The sequence below is a fragment of the Bos grunniens genome, chromosome X (assembly GCF_055505025.1).
Source record: "Bos grunniens cultivar Pamir isolate PY7600 chromosome X, Bosgru_T2T1.0, whole genome shotgun sequence".
NCBI classification, from domain to species: Eukaryota; Metazoa; Chordata; class Mammalia; order Artiodactyla; family Bovidae; genus Bos; species Bos grunniens.
The window spans coordinates 58,154,419-58,169,994 of NC_141194.1; the positions used below are offsets into that span (position 1 = coordinate 58,154,419).

The following is a 15,576-nucleotide window of genomic DNA, read 5'->3' on the forward strand; positions in this document are numbered from 1 at the left end:
GCATTGTCTTTCTTTGGGATTGGAATGAAAACTGACCTTTTCCAGTCCTGTGGCCACTGCTGAGTTTCCAAATCTGCTGGCATATTGAGCCCAGCACTTTCACAGCATCATCTTTCAGGATTTGAGATAGCTCCACTGGAGTTCCATCACCTCCACTAGCTTTGTTCGTAGTGATGCTTTCTAAGGCCCACTTGGCTTCACATTCCAGGATGTCTGGCTCTAGGTCAGTGATCACACCATCGTGATTATCTGGCTCGTGAAGATCTTTTTTGTACAGTTCTTCCGTGTATACTTGCCACCTCTCCTGAATATCTTCTGCTTCTGTTAGGCCCATACCATTTCTGTCCTTTCTCGAGCCCATCTTTGCATGAAATGTTCCCTTGGTATCTCTTGTTTTCTTGAAGAGATCTCTACTCTTTCCCATTCTGTTGTTTTCCTCTATTTCTTTGCATTGATCGCTGAGGAAGGCTTTCTTATCTCTTCTTGCTATTCTTTGGAACTCTGCATTCAGATGCTTATATCCTTCCTTTTCTCCTTTGCTTTTCCCTTCTCTTCTTTTCACAGCTATTTGTAAGGCCTCCCCAGACAGCCATTTTGCTTTTTTGCATTTCTTTTCCATGGGGATGGTTTGATCCCTGTCTCCTGTACAATGTCACGAACCTCATTCCATAGTTCATCAGGCACTCTTATCTATCAGATCTAGGCCCTTAAATCTGTTTCTCACTTCCACTGTATAATCATAAGGGATTTGATTTAGGTCATACCTGAATGGTCTAGAGGTTTTCCCTACTTTCTTCAATTAAAGTCTGATTTTGGCAATAAGGAGTTCATGATCTGAGCCACAGTCAGCTCCTGGTCTTGTTTTTGCTGACTGTGTAGAGCTTCTCCATCTTTGGCTGCAAAGAATATAATCAGTCTGATTTTGGTGTGGACCATCTGTTGATGTCCATGTGTAGAGTCTTCTCTTGTGTTATTGGAAGAGGGTATTTGTTATGACCAGTGCATTTTCTTGGCAAAACTCTATTAGTCTTTGTCCTGCTTCATTCCGTATTCCAAGGCCAAATTTGCCTGTTACTCCAGGTGTTTCTTGATTTCCTACTTTTGCATTCAGTCCCCTATAATGAAAAGGACATCTTTTTTGGGTGTTAGTTCTAAAAGGCCTGGTAGGTCTTCATAGAACCGTTCAACTTCAGCTTCTTCAGCCTTACTGGTTGGGCCATAGACTTGGATTACTGAGATATTGAATGGTTTGCCTTGGAAACGAACAGAGTTCATTCTGTCGTTTTTGAGATTGCATCCAAGTACTGCATTTCAGACTCTTTTGTTGACCATGACGGCTACTCCATTTCTTCTGAGGGATTCCTGCCCACAGTAGTAGATATAATGGTCACCTGAGTTAAATTCACCCATTCCAGTCCATTTGAGTTCGCTGATTCCAAGAATGTCGACATTCACTCTTGCCATCTCTTGTTTGACTACGTCCAATTTGCCTTGATTCATGGACCTGACATTCCAGGTTCCTATGCAATATTGCTCTTTACAGCATCGGACCTTGCTTCTATCACCAGTCACATCCACAGCTGGGTATTGTTTTTGCTTTGGCTCCATTCCTTCATTCTTTCTGGAGTTATTTCTCCACTGATCTCCAGTAGCATATTGGGCACCTACTGACCTGGGGAGTTCCTCTTTCAGTATCCTCTCCTTTTGCCTTTTCATACTGCTCATGGGGTTGTCAAGGCAAGAATACTGAAGTGGTTTGCCATTCCCTTCTCCAGTGGACCACATTCTGTCAGACCTCTCCACCATGACCCACCCGTCTTGGGTTGTCCCATGGGCATGGCTTAGTTTCATTGAGTTAGAAAAGGCTGTTGTCCTAGTGTGATTAGATTGACTAGTTTTCTGTGAGTACAGTTTCAGTGTGTCTGCCCTCTGATGCCCTCTTGCACCACCTACCGTCTTACTTGGGCTTCTCTTACCTTGGGCGTGGGTTATCTCTTCACGGCTGCTCCAGCAAAGCCCAGCCGCCGTTCCTTACCTTGGACGAGGGGTATCTCCTCACCGCCGCCCTTCCTGACCTTCAACGTGGGATAGCTCCTCTAGGCCTCCTGTGCCCAGGCAGCCACGGCTCCTTGGATGTGGGGTCGGTCCTCCCGGCCGCCGCCCCTGGCCTCGGGCTTGGGATTTCTCCTCCCGGCCACCGCCCCTTACCTGAGACGCGGGGTAGCTCCTCTCGGCCATTCCTGCGCCCTGTCGGTGAGTCCCACTCAATCAAGAGTAGGCTCCATTATTGGAGCCACCCTGACCCTGAGAGTCAAATTTGCTCAAGATATTCCATTTGTTCATGATAGTCAGCCTGCTTTGTGAAACTGGTTGAAAGTGAAAGTCACTCAGTCGTGTTCGACTGTTTGCGACCCCATGGACTATACAGTCCGTGGAATTCTCCAGGCCGGAATACTGGACAGGGTAGCCTTTCCCTTCTCCAGGGGATCTTCCCAACCCAGGGATCGAACCCAGGTCTCCTCCACCGCACGTGGATTCTTTACCAGCTGAGCCACACGAGGGAAGTTCTGCTAAATACATCACTTACCTTGAGGAACACAAAATCGGCTGTCTCTAGTTGTAACAAATGACGCTTATTCTCCTGATAGAGGCCGTGCCACAATGAGGTACTATTTGTTATGTAACATCTTATATAACACCCATATGGCATACGCTAACTTATCTTGTGTGTTCAGGATAATTGTTGAGACTCCGTGATATGTTAAACTACACATTCCAGCAGATCTTGTTTCCCAGAAACGGGTGGGGGAGGGGGGAGGGGTTAGAGAGAGGGGATTATCCAGTAACAGTCAAACCAATTTCTTTTAAAAACTCACCAGGAAGGGCTTCTCTGGTGGCTCAGATGGTAAAGAATCTGCCTGCAATGCAGGAGACCCGGGTTTGGTCCCTGGGTCGGGAAGATCCCCTGGAGAAGGGAATGGCAACCCACTCCAGTATTCTTGCCTGAAGAATACCATGGACAGAGGAGCCTCCTGGGCTATAGTCTATGGGGTTGCAAAGAGTCAGACATGACTGAGCAACTCTCTCTCTCTCTCTCTCTCTCTCTCACACACACACACACACACACGAAGAATAACTGACTCCCTATTCATATAGGCTTTGTGACTTGCTATTCTCACATTAGGGAAAATCATAACTAGCAAGGGTGGTCCAAAACTTGTCTTTGATTCTAACAAAAGTCATGTGGTGCTCAAAGGTGAACCCAGCTGGATTCATTGCCTGGTTTTTATAATCCAAGCCCTTGACTTCAAGTCCTGTTTCAAGGACTAATAATCATTGTGTTTCGTTTGATTACTTGTTTTGCAGTTGGCCAATGCATCCTGTCTGGAGTCTTAAATGCTATTGCACAGCCCGTGTCACACCAGAGTATTCAATGATGCATTCTACTGCAAAAGGAGCAGGAGAGACCAATCCATGTCCTACTACAGACTACATTCTCTAAACAAATTCCTGATCATCAAAATCAGAGCAATGTTGATAATCTAGATAACATGGGTTAATGGCTTGTGGCCAGAAGGGGGTACTAAAAAGTATCTCTTGACATCCAGGCTAGGACATGTTATTCTCCCATTAGACATTGAAAAAAATCTCAGGGAATGCAACTTCAGGTGAGATCATGAGATCTTGTCACTCTGAGATCATGATAAAGTGAGACAAAACAAAGGCCACTTCATGATTTTTTTGTTCCTTAGCACAGACAAAAGCAAAATCACTGTACAAATCACCGTATATCCCTCTCCTAGCTAGTATGAGTGACTGCTAGTTTGGGGGTTTTGTTTTCCCCTTTGCTTTGTTTCTTTGCTTGTTTTCAGCAATTGTAGCTTTAACCTCACTCTAATCTATTCTCTCTATAGAAAAGGTTTATTAAGATACTGTCATAGGAATTCCCTGTCTTTCTGACAGTATCCAATCCAGATCAGAGCTCTGCTTCTTTAAAAATTCACCCAAATCACCTAAAACAAGCCCACCTCTTTTTTTCTTTAATTTTTTTTTGAGGTGGTCCCTTTATTTAGTCTTTATTCAATTTGTTACCATATTGCTTCTGTTTTTTTTTTTTTGTTTTCTTTTATGTTTTGGTTTTTGGCCACAAGACATGTGGGACCTTAGTTTCCCCAACCAGGGAGCGAACCCACACCACCTACTTTGGAAGGCAAAGGCTCATCCACCGGACCAGCAGGGAAGTCCCAAGCCCAAATCTCTTAACATCCCTTTTCTATCACCCACGTACTTGTGTGGCCCACAGTTCCTTCACTGTGTATGTTCTCCTTCACTGCAAAGAATAATAAACTCAAATTGTTCAACTACAAATGTGTTCCTGCTGGTCTTAAGCTGGGAGGCATCGAAATATCATATCACGTTAAACCTGATGGCAAAGCAAAGCAGAAGACTCAAATGTATTTGATTTATGTATTTACGTATTTGTATCTAAATGTATTTACAATAACCCCACATGCTATTATTTCTAATGTAAGTTTCAGTTTACAAAGACATTTATTTTGTATCCTTTCAACCAGCGATTTCAAGGCCTAGCGACTGAGAAGAGGGCTAGTATACTGGTGGAGATATTAACAATATGAACAGTAAAAGACCAACCATAAAATATATTGAAAATAGATATTCATGATCGTGGAATGGGAGAAAGAAAGCAAAGGTTGAGTTTTGGACAATGAGTTTGAGATGATGGCCTGACCACCAGGTCAGATGCTGTATGGGCCACAGAAGATTAGACCCAAATTCTTCACATTCCAAAGCACAGGGTTCCAGAACAAACGGTTCCTTTGGGTGGCTGCCAACCTTCCTCAAGCCCTGTCCCCAGCCTCCATAACATCTCAGTAAGCACAGTGAGACAAATAAGACCCTGATGAGACCCTGTAAATCCAAATGTGACCATTCTGTATGTCCGTTTTTCTAACTCCTCCCCATCCCCACAAACATCACCCACCCCCACATAGGTTATCCAGGCGACCTATGTATTCAGAAGCAGAAAGAAATGTAAATTTTGCTTGGAATGACTGATTATAGAACAGCACTATCTCACAGAATTCTCTGCGCTGATAGAGATGTTCCATATCTGCGCTGCGCACAGTATAGTAGCCACGGGTTTACATGTAGCCATCGAGCACTTCAAATGCTGCGAGTGAGACTGAGAGACTGAATTTTCCATTTTATTTAATTTTAATCAATTTAAATAATCACATACGACTAGGGGCTACCATCTTTAAGAATATACCTCTACAGCAAGTCTCCTCACCTGTGGTGGACCATACTCAGCCACTTGCCTTCACCCAAAACATGCTCTTCGTGACCGCTTGGATGATTTTAATTCACTTAGAGTCACCACTCTTCATAAAATCCCATGTACAGCAAACACGCTAATCAAAACCATCAGCTGCTTGTAGATTCCTATTTTTGCCATCACCATGTACTATTTTTATTTTTTAAAATAATTGACAGACATCACCAATGTAATGCAGTGTGTTTATGTGATGAATACTGCTCAGAGAATTAAGGATCTTTTGGGTATTCAAATCTTACCTTGAATCTGCCCAGATAGTTTTTGTTCCTTCCACTGCATCTTATTACCCTGCTAGTCTTTAAACCAAGTTTGATAGTTGAAGTTTGCTACTATGTGGAGTGAAATTTATCCTTTGGTGTCTGATCTCAGAATCTAATCATAGCAACTGACATGGAAAACGTGTTCACAGACTAAACCAAACTTTCATCTGCACTGTTAGAACAAATCATTCCCGAAGACTGTTCATATATCAATTGGCTATTGTCTAAATAAATGAGGTAAATTTCAATTCTCTTACTACTAGAAAAAAAAAATTGCCACCTTTCTTTAGAATGTCATGAATAGACAAATTTTACTTCTGAAACACAAGCACTTGAAGAAGTATAAGTTTCAGCTAACATCCTGGTTATTTTCTCCTTACCAGAATCAGTGTCTTTCTATTTATTTACTCAAATGAGGAAGGAATCTACATTTAGATTAAAATTGGTTGCCTGGACTATACGTTCTATTTTGTTCCTTTGTAGATCGCACCACCTTTGAGATTTCCAAGTGGTGGGGCAGACTGCTGGCTATAGGTCTGGATTCAAAGAAGAGGTCTGTGCATGGGCTATGAATTTGAGAGTCTATGACATATAGATGGTGCCTGGAGTCAAGCAAGTAAACCTTAGAACAGGGGGCAGATGACACACCCCTTTCAAGAGATTTATCTTGAATAAAGGGAAGGGCATCAAGGCCCAGGTAGCTGAGTGGACAAGGAAAGGGTGGAACCTCATGAGGGCTCATAAAATATAAATGTGTGTGTATGTGTATGAATGTCTTAGAAGTCATGTTACTAGCTGAACAGGTGATGACATAAAAACCTTGGATTCTGCTTCAATCCACTTATTTCCGTGTGTGTGTGTGTGTTTGCTGACCCCAATTCAAAAGTTTAAGTTTAATCGCATGATTAAACTGATGTGATGTGCTTATATAAAATAGGTGAATTTTGCTATTTTAACTCTCACCAGGCAGTTTCATGTCCAAATTCTGTGGCTGAGACTTGGCAAGTACCTTCCTGTAGACCTTGTGGCTGGACACTCCCTCTTCTTTTTATTTTCCTCTTAAAAAGATGGTTTTCTTTTTCCAGCACATGATTTATCTTTCATCGAAATTTCAGTGTCATCTTTGTGCTGTTTATATATAGACCCTTTCCACAGTAGCATAATTTACACTGGTCTGCTGTCTGTGTCCATCCCACTTCCATCCCTGGGGCACTGCTTTCTCCTTCATAAGTCATTGTTTATTTAAGTCTCTTGTGTCTTTGAATACGAATGCTAAGCTTTATCTTCTTACAGCATCTATCTCTAGGACACCACTGGAAGGGAAGATGACAGAAGAGGGTTTGTCTACCGAATTGTAATAACATTTCATTCCTGTCTCCTTAAGACAGGCAGAAGCAGAGATGGACTATCAAAAGATGCAACAGAACCAGATGTAGAAACAGCCAGAGACAGGACAGCCTGACAGAAAAACAGAGATAGCTGGTCAGGCAGGCTGAGAAAGCCCAACAGATGGACAGACTCAGAAATTGTACCTCCTCCCCCAAAAGAGACAGGTAGAAAGGCATACACAGAAAGGGGCAGACAGAGACAGGTAGAAATAGATGGAGACAGAGACAGGGAGGCAGAGGAAGCCAGGCACAGACAGGGACAAACAGACACCCATTCAAACTAAGGCAAAGAATGATGGTTGCAGACAGAGACAGGGAGACAGGCAGAGGCTGATTGACACAGATAGAAAGACAGAGACAGACAGACTGAGAGACAGAGAAAGACAGACGCACACTGAAAGAGAGCCAACAGACATAGAGATAGTGATGGGGAGAGAGAGAGTCAGAGAGAAACAAGGTTGGGGGTGGGGAGAAAGACAGAGACAGATCGGGACAGAAAGGGAAAGACAAAGACAGACGGATGGAGAAAGAGACACAGAGAGATGCAGATACAGACGGATACAGAAGCACTGGAGAAATACAGAGACAGAGACAGAAACATAGAGACCCAGACACAAACAGATTGTCAGAAACAGAGAGAAACAGAAAGATACGGACAGTAAGACAGAGACAGAGAGTGACGAAGATAGGCAGTCTGAGACAGAGACTGAGGAAGACAAAGACAGAGGTAGATAGAAATTAGACAGGGATGCAGACAGACATCATGGAGACAGAGATAGGGGATGACAGAGAGAGCGGCAGACATACAGAGAGGGAAAAACAGAGACAGGGATAAATCCTCATCATTGTCAAGGACCACGTGGTATCCCATAGGGGTACATCTCCTTTAGTGTGGCGTTTACTTTGCTGTTATTTAGCTTGATGGTTTCCTATAGCATTACCATGACTGTACTTCGCCCTGCCTCCCCATTTCCCCATGCCTTACGAAGAGGCTAACAGAATGAGTATCAACATGGGAAAAGGTTTCTTCCTCATCCTGAGCAGTCAAAAAGAAAAGAAAAAAAAAAAGAGAAAAAATAGAGACAGGTATTGGATAAATTGCCCAAACTGGCAAATGGCAACAGTCAGGGTTTGTGAGAGTTTAAATGTTTAAATGAGTGTATTTCAGCTGTCACTCTTTGTACATTATTGAACATCTTTCTATTGTAAGCGGCAACAAGCAATTTAAGGATTTAAAGCTCGTTGGGTAGGAAAACAAAAGCAGATCTTTCAGTCAAGGTACACTTGTAGCTAAGTAGTCTCTGAATTTCCCAACTGAGGATACCTCTGTTTAGATGAAATGGCATCTTGGCATTCAGCTCAAGAAAAAGTGATTTCAAATTGCTTAGAGAGTTTATATAAAGAAAGTGAAATTCTTACCAAAAAAAAAAAAAATAACAATAATTTTTACGTTTCAACTGAATCATGACTTACTCTTCTCCCCAGTTATTTTTAAACACAAATAAAACGAAGTCTATTGTTTGTAGTTGGTTAGGTATATGGAATATAAGGGAACACGAGAAAGGGTAGGGGGCTGCAAAATTAAGGGCAAACATCGAAGGATGCAACAGCAGCTTCCTGGTTGAACCATTTCATATAAGTAACTGTCACGTAAATATTACTCTAATACTAGTATGTGGGTTTGGGATAAGGAAGCCTTTCAAATCTCCTTAAAGAGTAAAAGGAATGAATGAATGGATAAAGTCAAAAGTAATTTGTTCACTGAATGACAATGGATAAAATCTAATTGGGAAGAGAAACATAAACCACCAGTAAGGAAAATTCTGATTTCAACTAAGTAAAGCCTTAAATCTGGTGACTGTTTTTTTTTTTAATTTAAATGTACATTTATTTATTTTAATTGGAGGCTAATTACTTTACAATATTGTATTGGTTTTGCCATACATCAACATGAATCTGCCAAACACCAATAGAGTATACTATTTTTTTAATTTGTTCATCTTGTATTAATTTATCACACTCTTTCCAAGCATGTATTTATTATTTATATGGATTCTTAAATAGTTTTCCATTCTTTGACCTCAAAATGACTCAATGGAGGGAATGGGATGGTGACAATTTGTAAGTTAACAGTAATCAGAAACTAACAAATTCAAATCGTGACTAGTGTGCTTCTCCTTTTGTGACAAAAACACTTTTTATCTTACCCTTTTGATTACTAGTGTGGACTTCTCGTGATGCCACTTCCAGATGCCAAATAATTCCCATGATAATTCAAAAGCGTTCCTTTCCAGAGGTTACCAGACCTGTTTTTAAGCGGGAAAGAGTCTTTCCACGTACAATTCCAACGTCAAATGTTTCTGAAGGGCAAAGGCCATCAGCGTGCTTAGAGAGTGCATTCTGGTGCATAAATAATTCATGGCTGTATGCCACAGAAAAAGTCTGTCTAGTACCGAGATGTCCTCATAGCATCAATCTGCCGCCTTCCACTCCACCCCCAATATAGGGTTGTATAAGATTTGAGGCGTCTTTCTAGGGTTAAAATGCTAGGAAAGTCAAAATAAAGCCAAAGTAACATCAAGATACGATATGAAGTCAACTAACCTAAGAATGTTGAGGAACAACCAATAAAGAGAAGATCATCAGTGTAGCCTGGGTGCGTTCACAGAGTGAGAGATCATGGGAACCAAGTACTACACGCTCAGTGGCAGGGAATGGGGAAAGGGAAGCAATCCAAAGGAAGCTAGCGGTAGTAGTGGTAATGAGTGGGGCAGAGTGGCTCTAAACACGCGAACTGAAAGAGAAACCAAACGGTTTCTTTAACATTCCTTTAATCAAGCTAAAGGAAATGCATATTTTAAAAGAGTTTCCCCAACAGTAGTAGAGTAGGTAGGTTCACAGGTTCTCTCTAAAGTCAACTGGTCTTTGACTTTGCAGAAATGATGGGAGGGGGCATTGATGGATGGTAAACCAGGAGGACAGGTTGCCACTTTAACAGCACAAATGAGGTCTAAAGGTGTTGGGGGAGCAGGGCTTTAAAATTTCTCCTCTTCATAGGCTCAGGTAAACAATCTCAAGTATTATGAGCTACAGTTCAACAAAGACTCTGACAGAGGTGGGCCACCAGAGGTGGGCAAGTCCGGTTGGTCCCGCAGAAGGAGCTGGCATCTGGACAAAGCTGGTCGTCCCTGACCCCAGGAAAAGAGCTGCTCACCTCTCTGAGATTTTGTTTTCAGGAGTCCTCACTCAGGAAAACGCCCCTCTCTGGGGAGGTACAGGAAATTACAGGTCACATATATGGGGAAAACCACATCTTCGTTCTCCAGATTCACCACCTCTAGCTCTTCATCCTTTCCCAGGGAAAGCACCTGGAGTTCTGTCTCCTTCCGGAAAATGGCTCTTCCAGCCCTGTCCAAGGAGGCCAGGCGCAAGCGGAACGCGACCTTTCTCTGCCAGAGTAAGCTGACCCCGAGACCGCAGGACTTGTTCAGCGCGCTGCGCTTGAAAATGATGCGCCGGTTGGCATAGCACACCACCAAGTCCCAGCCGACGTTGAAGCCTGCCCACCGCCAGCTGCACTGCTTATCCCTGAGGAGCTGGCCCCCGCACCGCATGCTGGTCCTCTGGAGGTCGGACACGAAGACATCCACGGGCCCGAGGTCTCTGGTCTGCTCAGCCCGGAGGAGGGCAAGCCACTGCTCTTTGTACACTGGGGTCAGCCACGTGGCAGGGATCAGTGCATCCTGGTCGATGATGCGTGCTGACGGCAGGTCGCAGATCATGTAGGCAAGCCGCAGCTGCTGGAACGCTGGCACGAAGGCTCTGCCCTGCTCGGTCTCCAGGAAAGGGGTGCCCTCTGACTCCTGCCTGGACCTGGCAAACCACGAGTCGGCGTCAGGCAGCAGGTCTCTGCGGGGGCCTCTCCATGTCGGCTGCAGCTGCAGGAACATCCACTTTTTCAGCGTCGTGTACACATCCATCTCTACCTCCATCACGAAGAGCTCTGAAGAGGCAATGACCTCTTTCATGAGATCCAGGCTAACTTCTCTCAATAACTCCTCACTATGCTGGGTCATCAGGTTGTCCAGCAGCCACTGAAGACACATGGCCCTGATGTTCTGGAGTCCGTAGCTCTCAGCAGAGCAGTAGTAGCTGCACACGGTCTGATCACTGACCGTCTCCTTCATTATCTCTCCGCACTGCTGAATCAGCTTGTCCAGCTGCAGCATGCTGGCTGTGGCCAGCATGGGGACCACTCGACCGGGTGGGATGAGCACAGAGTTTCGGTACAGGGAACCTAAAGCCTCGTGCAGTGCCTCACAATCAATGTTCTCGTCAGGCATCTGCAACTCTACAGTATCCATGGTTGTCTCACGCCACGCACCACTGAACATGCTAGCAAAGTATCCTGACCGGCACAAGTAGACCTTGTGCAAGTTCCACTCCTTCCCCAGGGCACGGATCTGCACGTCACTCCCTTCTCCTCTCAGAAAAAGTGTCTTATAAACGGACTCTAAACTGTCTTTTGCTCGCTTCCTGTGAGGCGCTTTTGTGAGCTGCCCTTCTGGGCCTGTCTTCCGCTTGTGGCGCCCTTGGCTAGTGGTGGGTCTGGCCTCTTCGCTCTCCTCCCCTTCCTCTATCACTGCCACTGCTACCTCCTCGGCCTCCTCCTCCCCCTCAGGGGCACCTGGCTCCTCTGGGGCATGCCCCACTCTGTTCGAGGGCATCTGACTGTTTACTGCTCCCATGGCTTTTACCTCAGCGGTACAGAGGGCAAGCTTCCTCACCAGACGCAGCCGCCACTGGCACTAGCTCAGCCCACGGTGTCGTTGGATACGGCTGATGTTTGTGACGTCATCTTGGACGCCACGCAAAGCCACACCCACGAGGCTTTCCCCTACCCCTCCCACTCCCCATCACAGGATAAGTGCACTCTGTACCAGGAATTCCACTCTGTGTATCTTTCCCTCCAGGGATGATTTCTCTGCGGCTCCCTTCGTAGGATAATGGTGGAACAGAGGACTTTGTGTATGAATTTTCCCCATGAATCTTAAGAACATCATTTCCTCTTCCCCATTTGAAATAATTACTGATCACTCCTGTTTTTGGATAATTACGTCTTGGTTCCAGCTCTGTGCTCTATGCACCTTAATTTCTGTAATTATTTTCTTAGGTTATCCCATCATTTGCGGCTGTCAAAACATTTTCTGTGATAAAAGTGGCAATGTGTGCCCAGTCTTTGCTTTTGTCTCTATTTTAGACACCAGCTAAGCATGTAACAAACTTAAACACTGAAAGAAATGAGGAATGAATGAGATGGATTTTGATTTTTGAGGAAATTAATAATATTAAATACTGACAAGTGTTATATGCTAAACAAAGTATTCGGTGTAGAGAGAGTGTGGACCTTTCAATGACAAGGAAAGTACAATGCAAGGGAAAAAACTTTGAAAACGGTAAGTCTCTCAGGTCATTTGACCTTGCCTGAGTAGAATGTTTGGGGCTTCCCAAACATTCCCAGTGGTAAACAATCCACCTGCCAATGCAGGAGACGCATGAGGCATGGGTTGGGAAGACTTCCTCGAGGAGGAAACGACAACCCACTCCAGTATTCATGCCTGAAAAATTCCATGAATAGCAGAGACTTGCAAACTAGTGTCCATGGGGTCGCAAAGATTCTGCCCTATTCAAATCATGTGAGTAGAATGTTTACACACTTTGAATAGGACAGGATAACCTTAAATCACATTTTAAATATTCTCTGTTAGATGGCTATAGAAAGTTGATAAGAAGGTCTATATAATGCTTCAGGTTGAGAGGTGCTTGGCATGAGACAAACATGAATACTGACTCTAGAGTTGTGACAGCTAATGGTGAATGGTGAACAGTGCCGCCAGATTCATGGTCTCCGAAGGAGAAGATTTAACTCGGGACCAAAGACAGTCTCAGTCACTTGGAGCATTGTGTAGATTTTATCTAAAGTGAAAGTGACAGAAAAAGCTTCAGACATAGACGTCAGAAGGGAGCAGGAGAGAACCCACCTCACTACTTTAAGCAAGGCGTTATACACTTCTCAACTAGCTGCTGAGACTAGATAAAAGATACCTCAAGACTTCGAGAATTTTTCCAGACCCTTTCCTGTAACATACCTCCTGGGATGACATCAGCACGAGATTAGCCAGAAGGAACGGGTTAACCCAGAGCTACAGCTGTGGAAGTTTTTACCCAGACCTTCTCCCATAACATATATCCAAAGCTTAAAAAAAAAAAAAAAAAAAAAAGACATGTCCTTGAATAAGAGATACTGCTGCCTACGAGGCCTACATATCTATAGCAAAGAATGTGAAAAAGAAAGAATGTTTATCTCCTCCTTAAAGGGGCCTTAGGCTTTGACTCCTTACCAACCTGCCTAAGTTAACTCTCTCATTTCCCCCTTTTTATTTTAGGAGAATATTGTTGCTGAGGGGAAAGGGGCAGAGAAATCTGTCAGTAACTGCTTCCTGCAGGTGAGGGGCACTGACCCTAAGTGGTTGAAGCAACATATTCTCCTTACCCTTTTACTTAGGGTTTCTGATCCAAGGGCCCCAAGTAGTAAATACACAGTTATATATGTAAGGAGCAAACAGCAAAAAACAGAATGATTACAATGATTGTAGTCAAGATAGTTTTTCACAAAGGAGAGCTTGTAAACCAAGATTGTATCTGTAACCATGGTGGAACATCAGGGGAGTCCATTTTGAAGAGTGGCCAGAATCTCTGCATCACTGTTACTTTGTCTGGGAAGCCATTGTATCCTTTAGAAAGAACAAACTAGATAAGTAGATTAAAAGGCAGAGACCAAATATCAGTAGATGAATTACTGTAATCAGCAGTCCAAGAATAACCTGCAAGAATCAGGTGACATTTGATAGTAACTTTGATCCTGGTCTGGGTAGAGTCAACACTTGGGCTGCCCTATTTATAAGAATGGAGCCATCTGGCATATTCATATACATTTTGAATGTAGGTATAAAAAACCCAGTTAGAAGTAGTTGAAAAAATGAAAACCTGAAATTTAAGAGACAAAATAAATCTTATAATTTCTTTTCTGGTGAATGAGTCTATAACCCAGCGTAGACAGGTGCTTGAGGTAGCCAGTTGTCAAAGTTTGTCCAGGTAGGCCTTGGCTTCTTACTGTGGTATTACTGTAAAAGCCAAAATAGTTGTCCCCATTAACAATTTAGGTGCTTTTCTAGGTATGAGAAGATGCAAGAATTTGGGCTCAAGAAAATCTTTACCTGAAAATCTCTAACTATCCAAAGGCCTGTTTTGTCCATTTTTCCAGAACACAGAGCGAGTGCCTAATTTCTGATTTTCACCCTGAACTCCTTTCAGGGGACGTTGAAGGTCAGCAGCTGTAGTGTCCATGAGTTAATCTTTGTAGAGGCAGATAGCAAGTGCCAGTTGCCAGAGCAGGGCCCTTTTATGGCCATGAGTTTGACCATGGTTTGCAGAGCATTTCATTACCATCTTGTTCCATGGTGCTGGGAGGGTTCATTCGCAGGTCTGCCAAAGATCTCACTGATAGGCCACTCAGTGTGTTATTACTGGACTAGGCCCTGTGAGTAACAAAAGTCTCTGGACCACACCTGTCTTACTAGTCTCTTGGTCCAGGAAAATATTCTGTCTTGTTGCTTCTTATATACAGAGTCACACCATTATACTTATGGATTTCATATGGAGCTGCACACCATCATTATATCAGTGGCTCAGTCACACACTTGATAATGTAAGGAACAACACTTCTTGAAGCAGGCAGTATAGAAAACAATATCGTTAGAAGTAATAGTAGAATCATCAGGAAGAACTTCAATCAAGAACTTCTATTAAGTATAGCCCAGTGACATATCCATGTCATCTGATTTCGTTTGCTAAATGACTTTCAGATCAGATCAGATCAGATCAATCGCTCAGTCGTGTCCAACTCTTTGCAACCCCACGAATCGCAGCACGCCAGGCCTCCCTGTCCATCACCAACTCCCGGAGTTCACCCAGACTCACGTCCATCGAGTCAGTGATGCCATCCAGCCATCTCATCCTCTGTCGTCCCCTTCTCCTCCTGCCCCCAATCCCTCCCAGCCTCAGAGTCTTTTCCAATGAGTCAACTCTTCGCATGAGGTGGCCAAAGTACTGGAGTTTCAGCTTTAGCATCATTCCTTCCAAAGAAATCCCAGGGCTGATCTCCTTCAGAATGGACTGGTTGGATCTCCTTGCAGTCCAAGGGACTCTCAAGAGGCTTCTCCAACACCACAGTTCAAAAGCCTCAATTCTTCGGCACTCAGCCTTCTTCACAGTCCAACTCTCACATCCATACATGACCACAGGAAAAACTATAGCCTTGACTAGACGAACCTCTGTTGGCAAAGTAGTGTCTCTGCTTTTGAATCTGCTGTCTAGGTTGGTCATAGCTTTCCTGTCAAGGAGCAAGCGTCTTTTAGTTTCATGGCTTCAGTCACCATCTGCAGTGATTTTCGAGCCCAAAAAGATAAAGTCTGACACTGTTCCACTGTTTCCCCATCGATTTCCCATGAAG

The 15,576-nt window shown here is 43.8% G+C and overlaps 1 protein-coding gene across 1 annotated transcript; it reads right to left on the minus strand.

The window, feature by feature from the left end:
* Window positions 1–9,818: 9,818 nt before the first annotated feature.
* Window positions 9,819–13,281, minus strand: LOC147340515 (germ cell-less protein-like 1). Its single transcript, XM_086388483.1, has one exon. It carries the CDS (start codon window positions 11,750–11,752, stop codon window positions 10,247–10,249), a length of 1,506 nt encoding a protein of 501 aa, XP_086244609.1. The 5' UTR covers window positions 11,753–13,281; the 3' UTR covers window positions 9,819–10,246.
* Window positions 13,282–15,576: the final 2,295 nt, after the last annotated feature.

Coding starts and splice junctions, on each gene's coding strand:
- LOC147340515 (XM_086388483.1), bottom strand. CDS start 11,752: ATGGGAGCAGTAAACAGTCAGATGCCCTCGAACAGAGTGGGGCATGCC.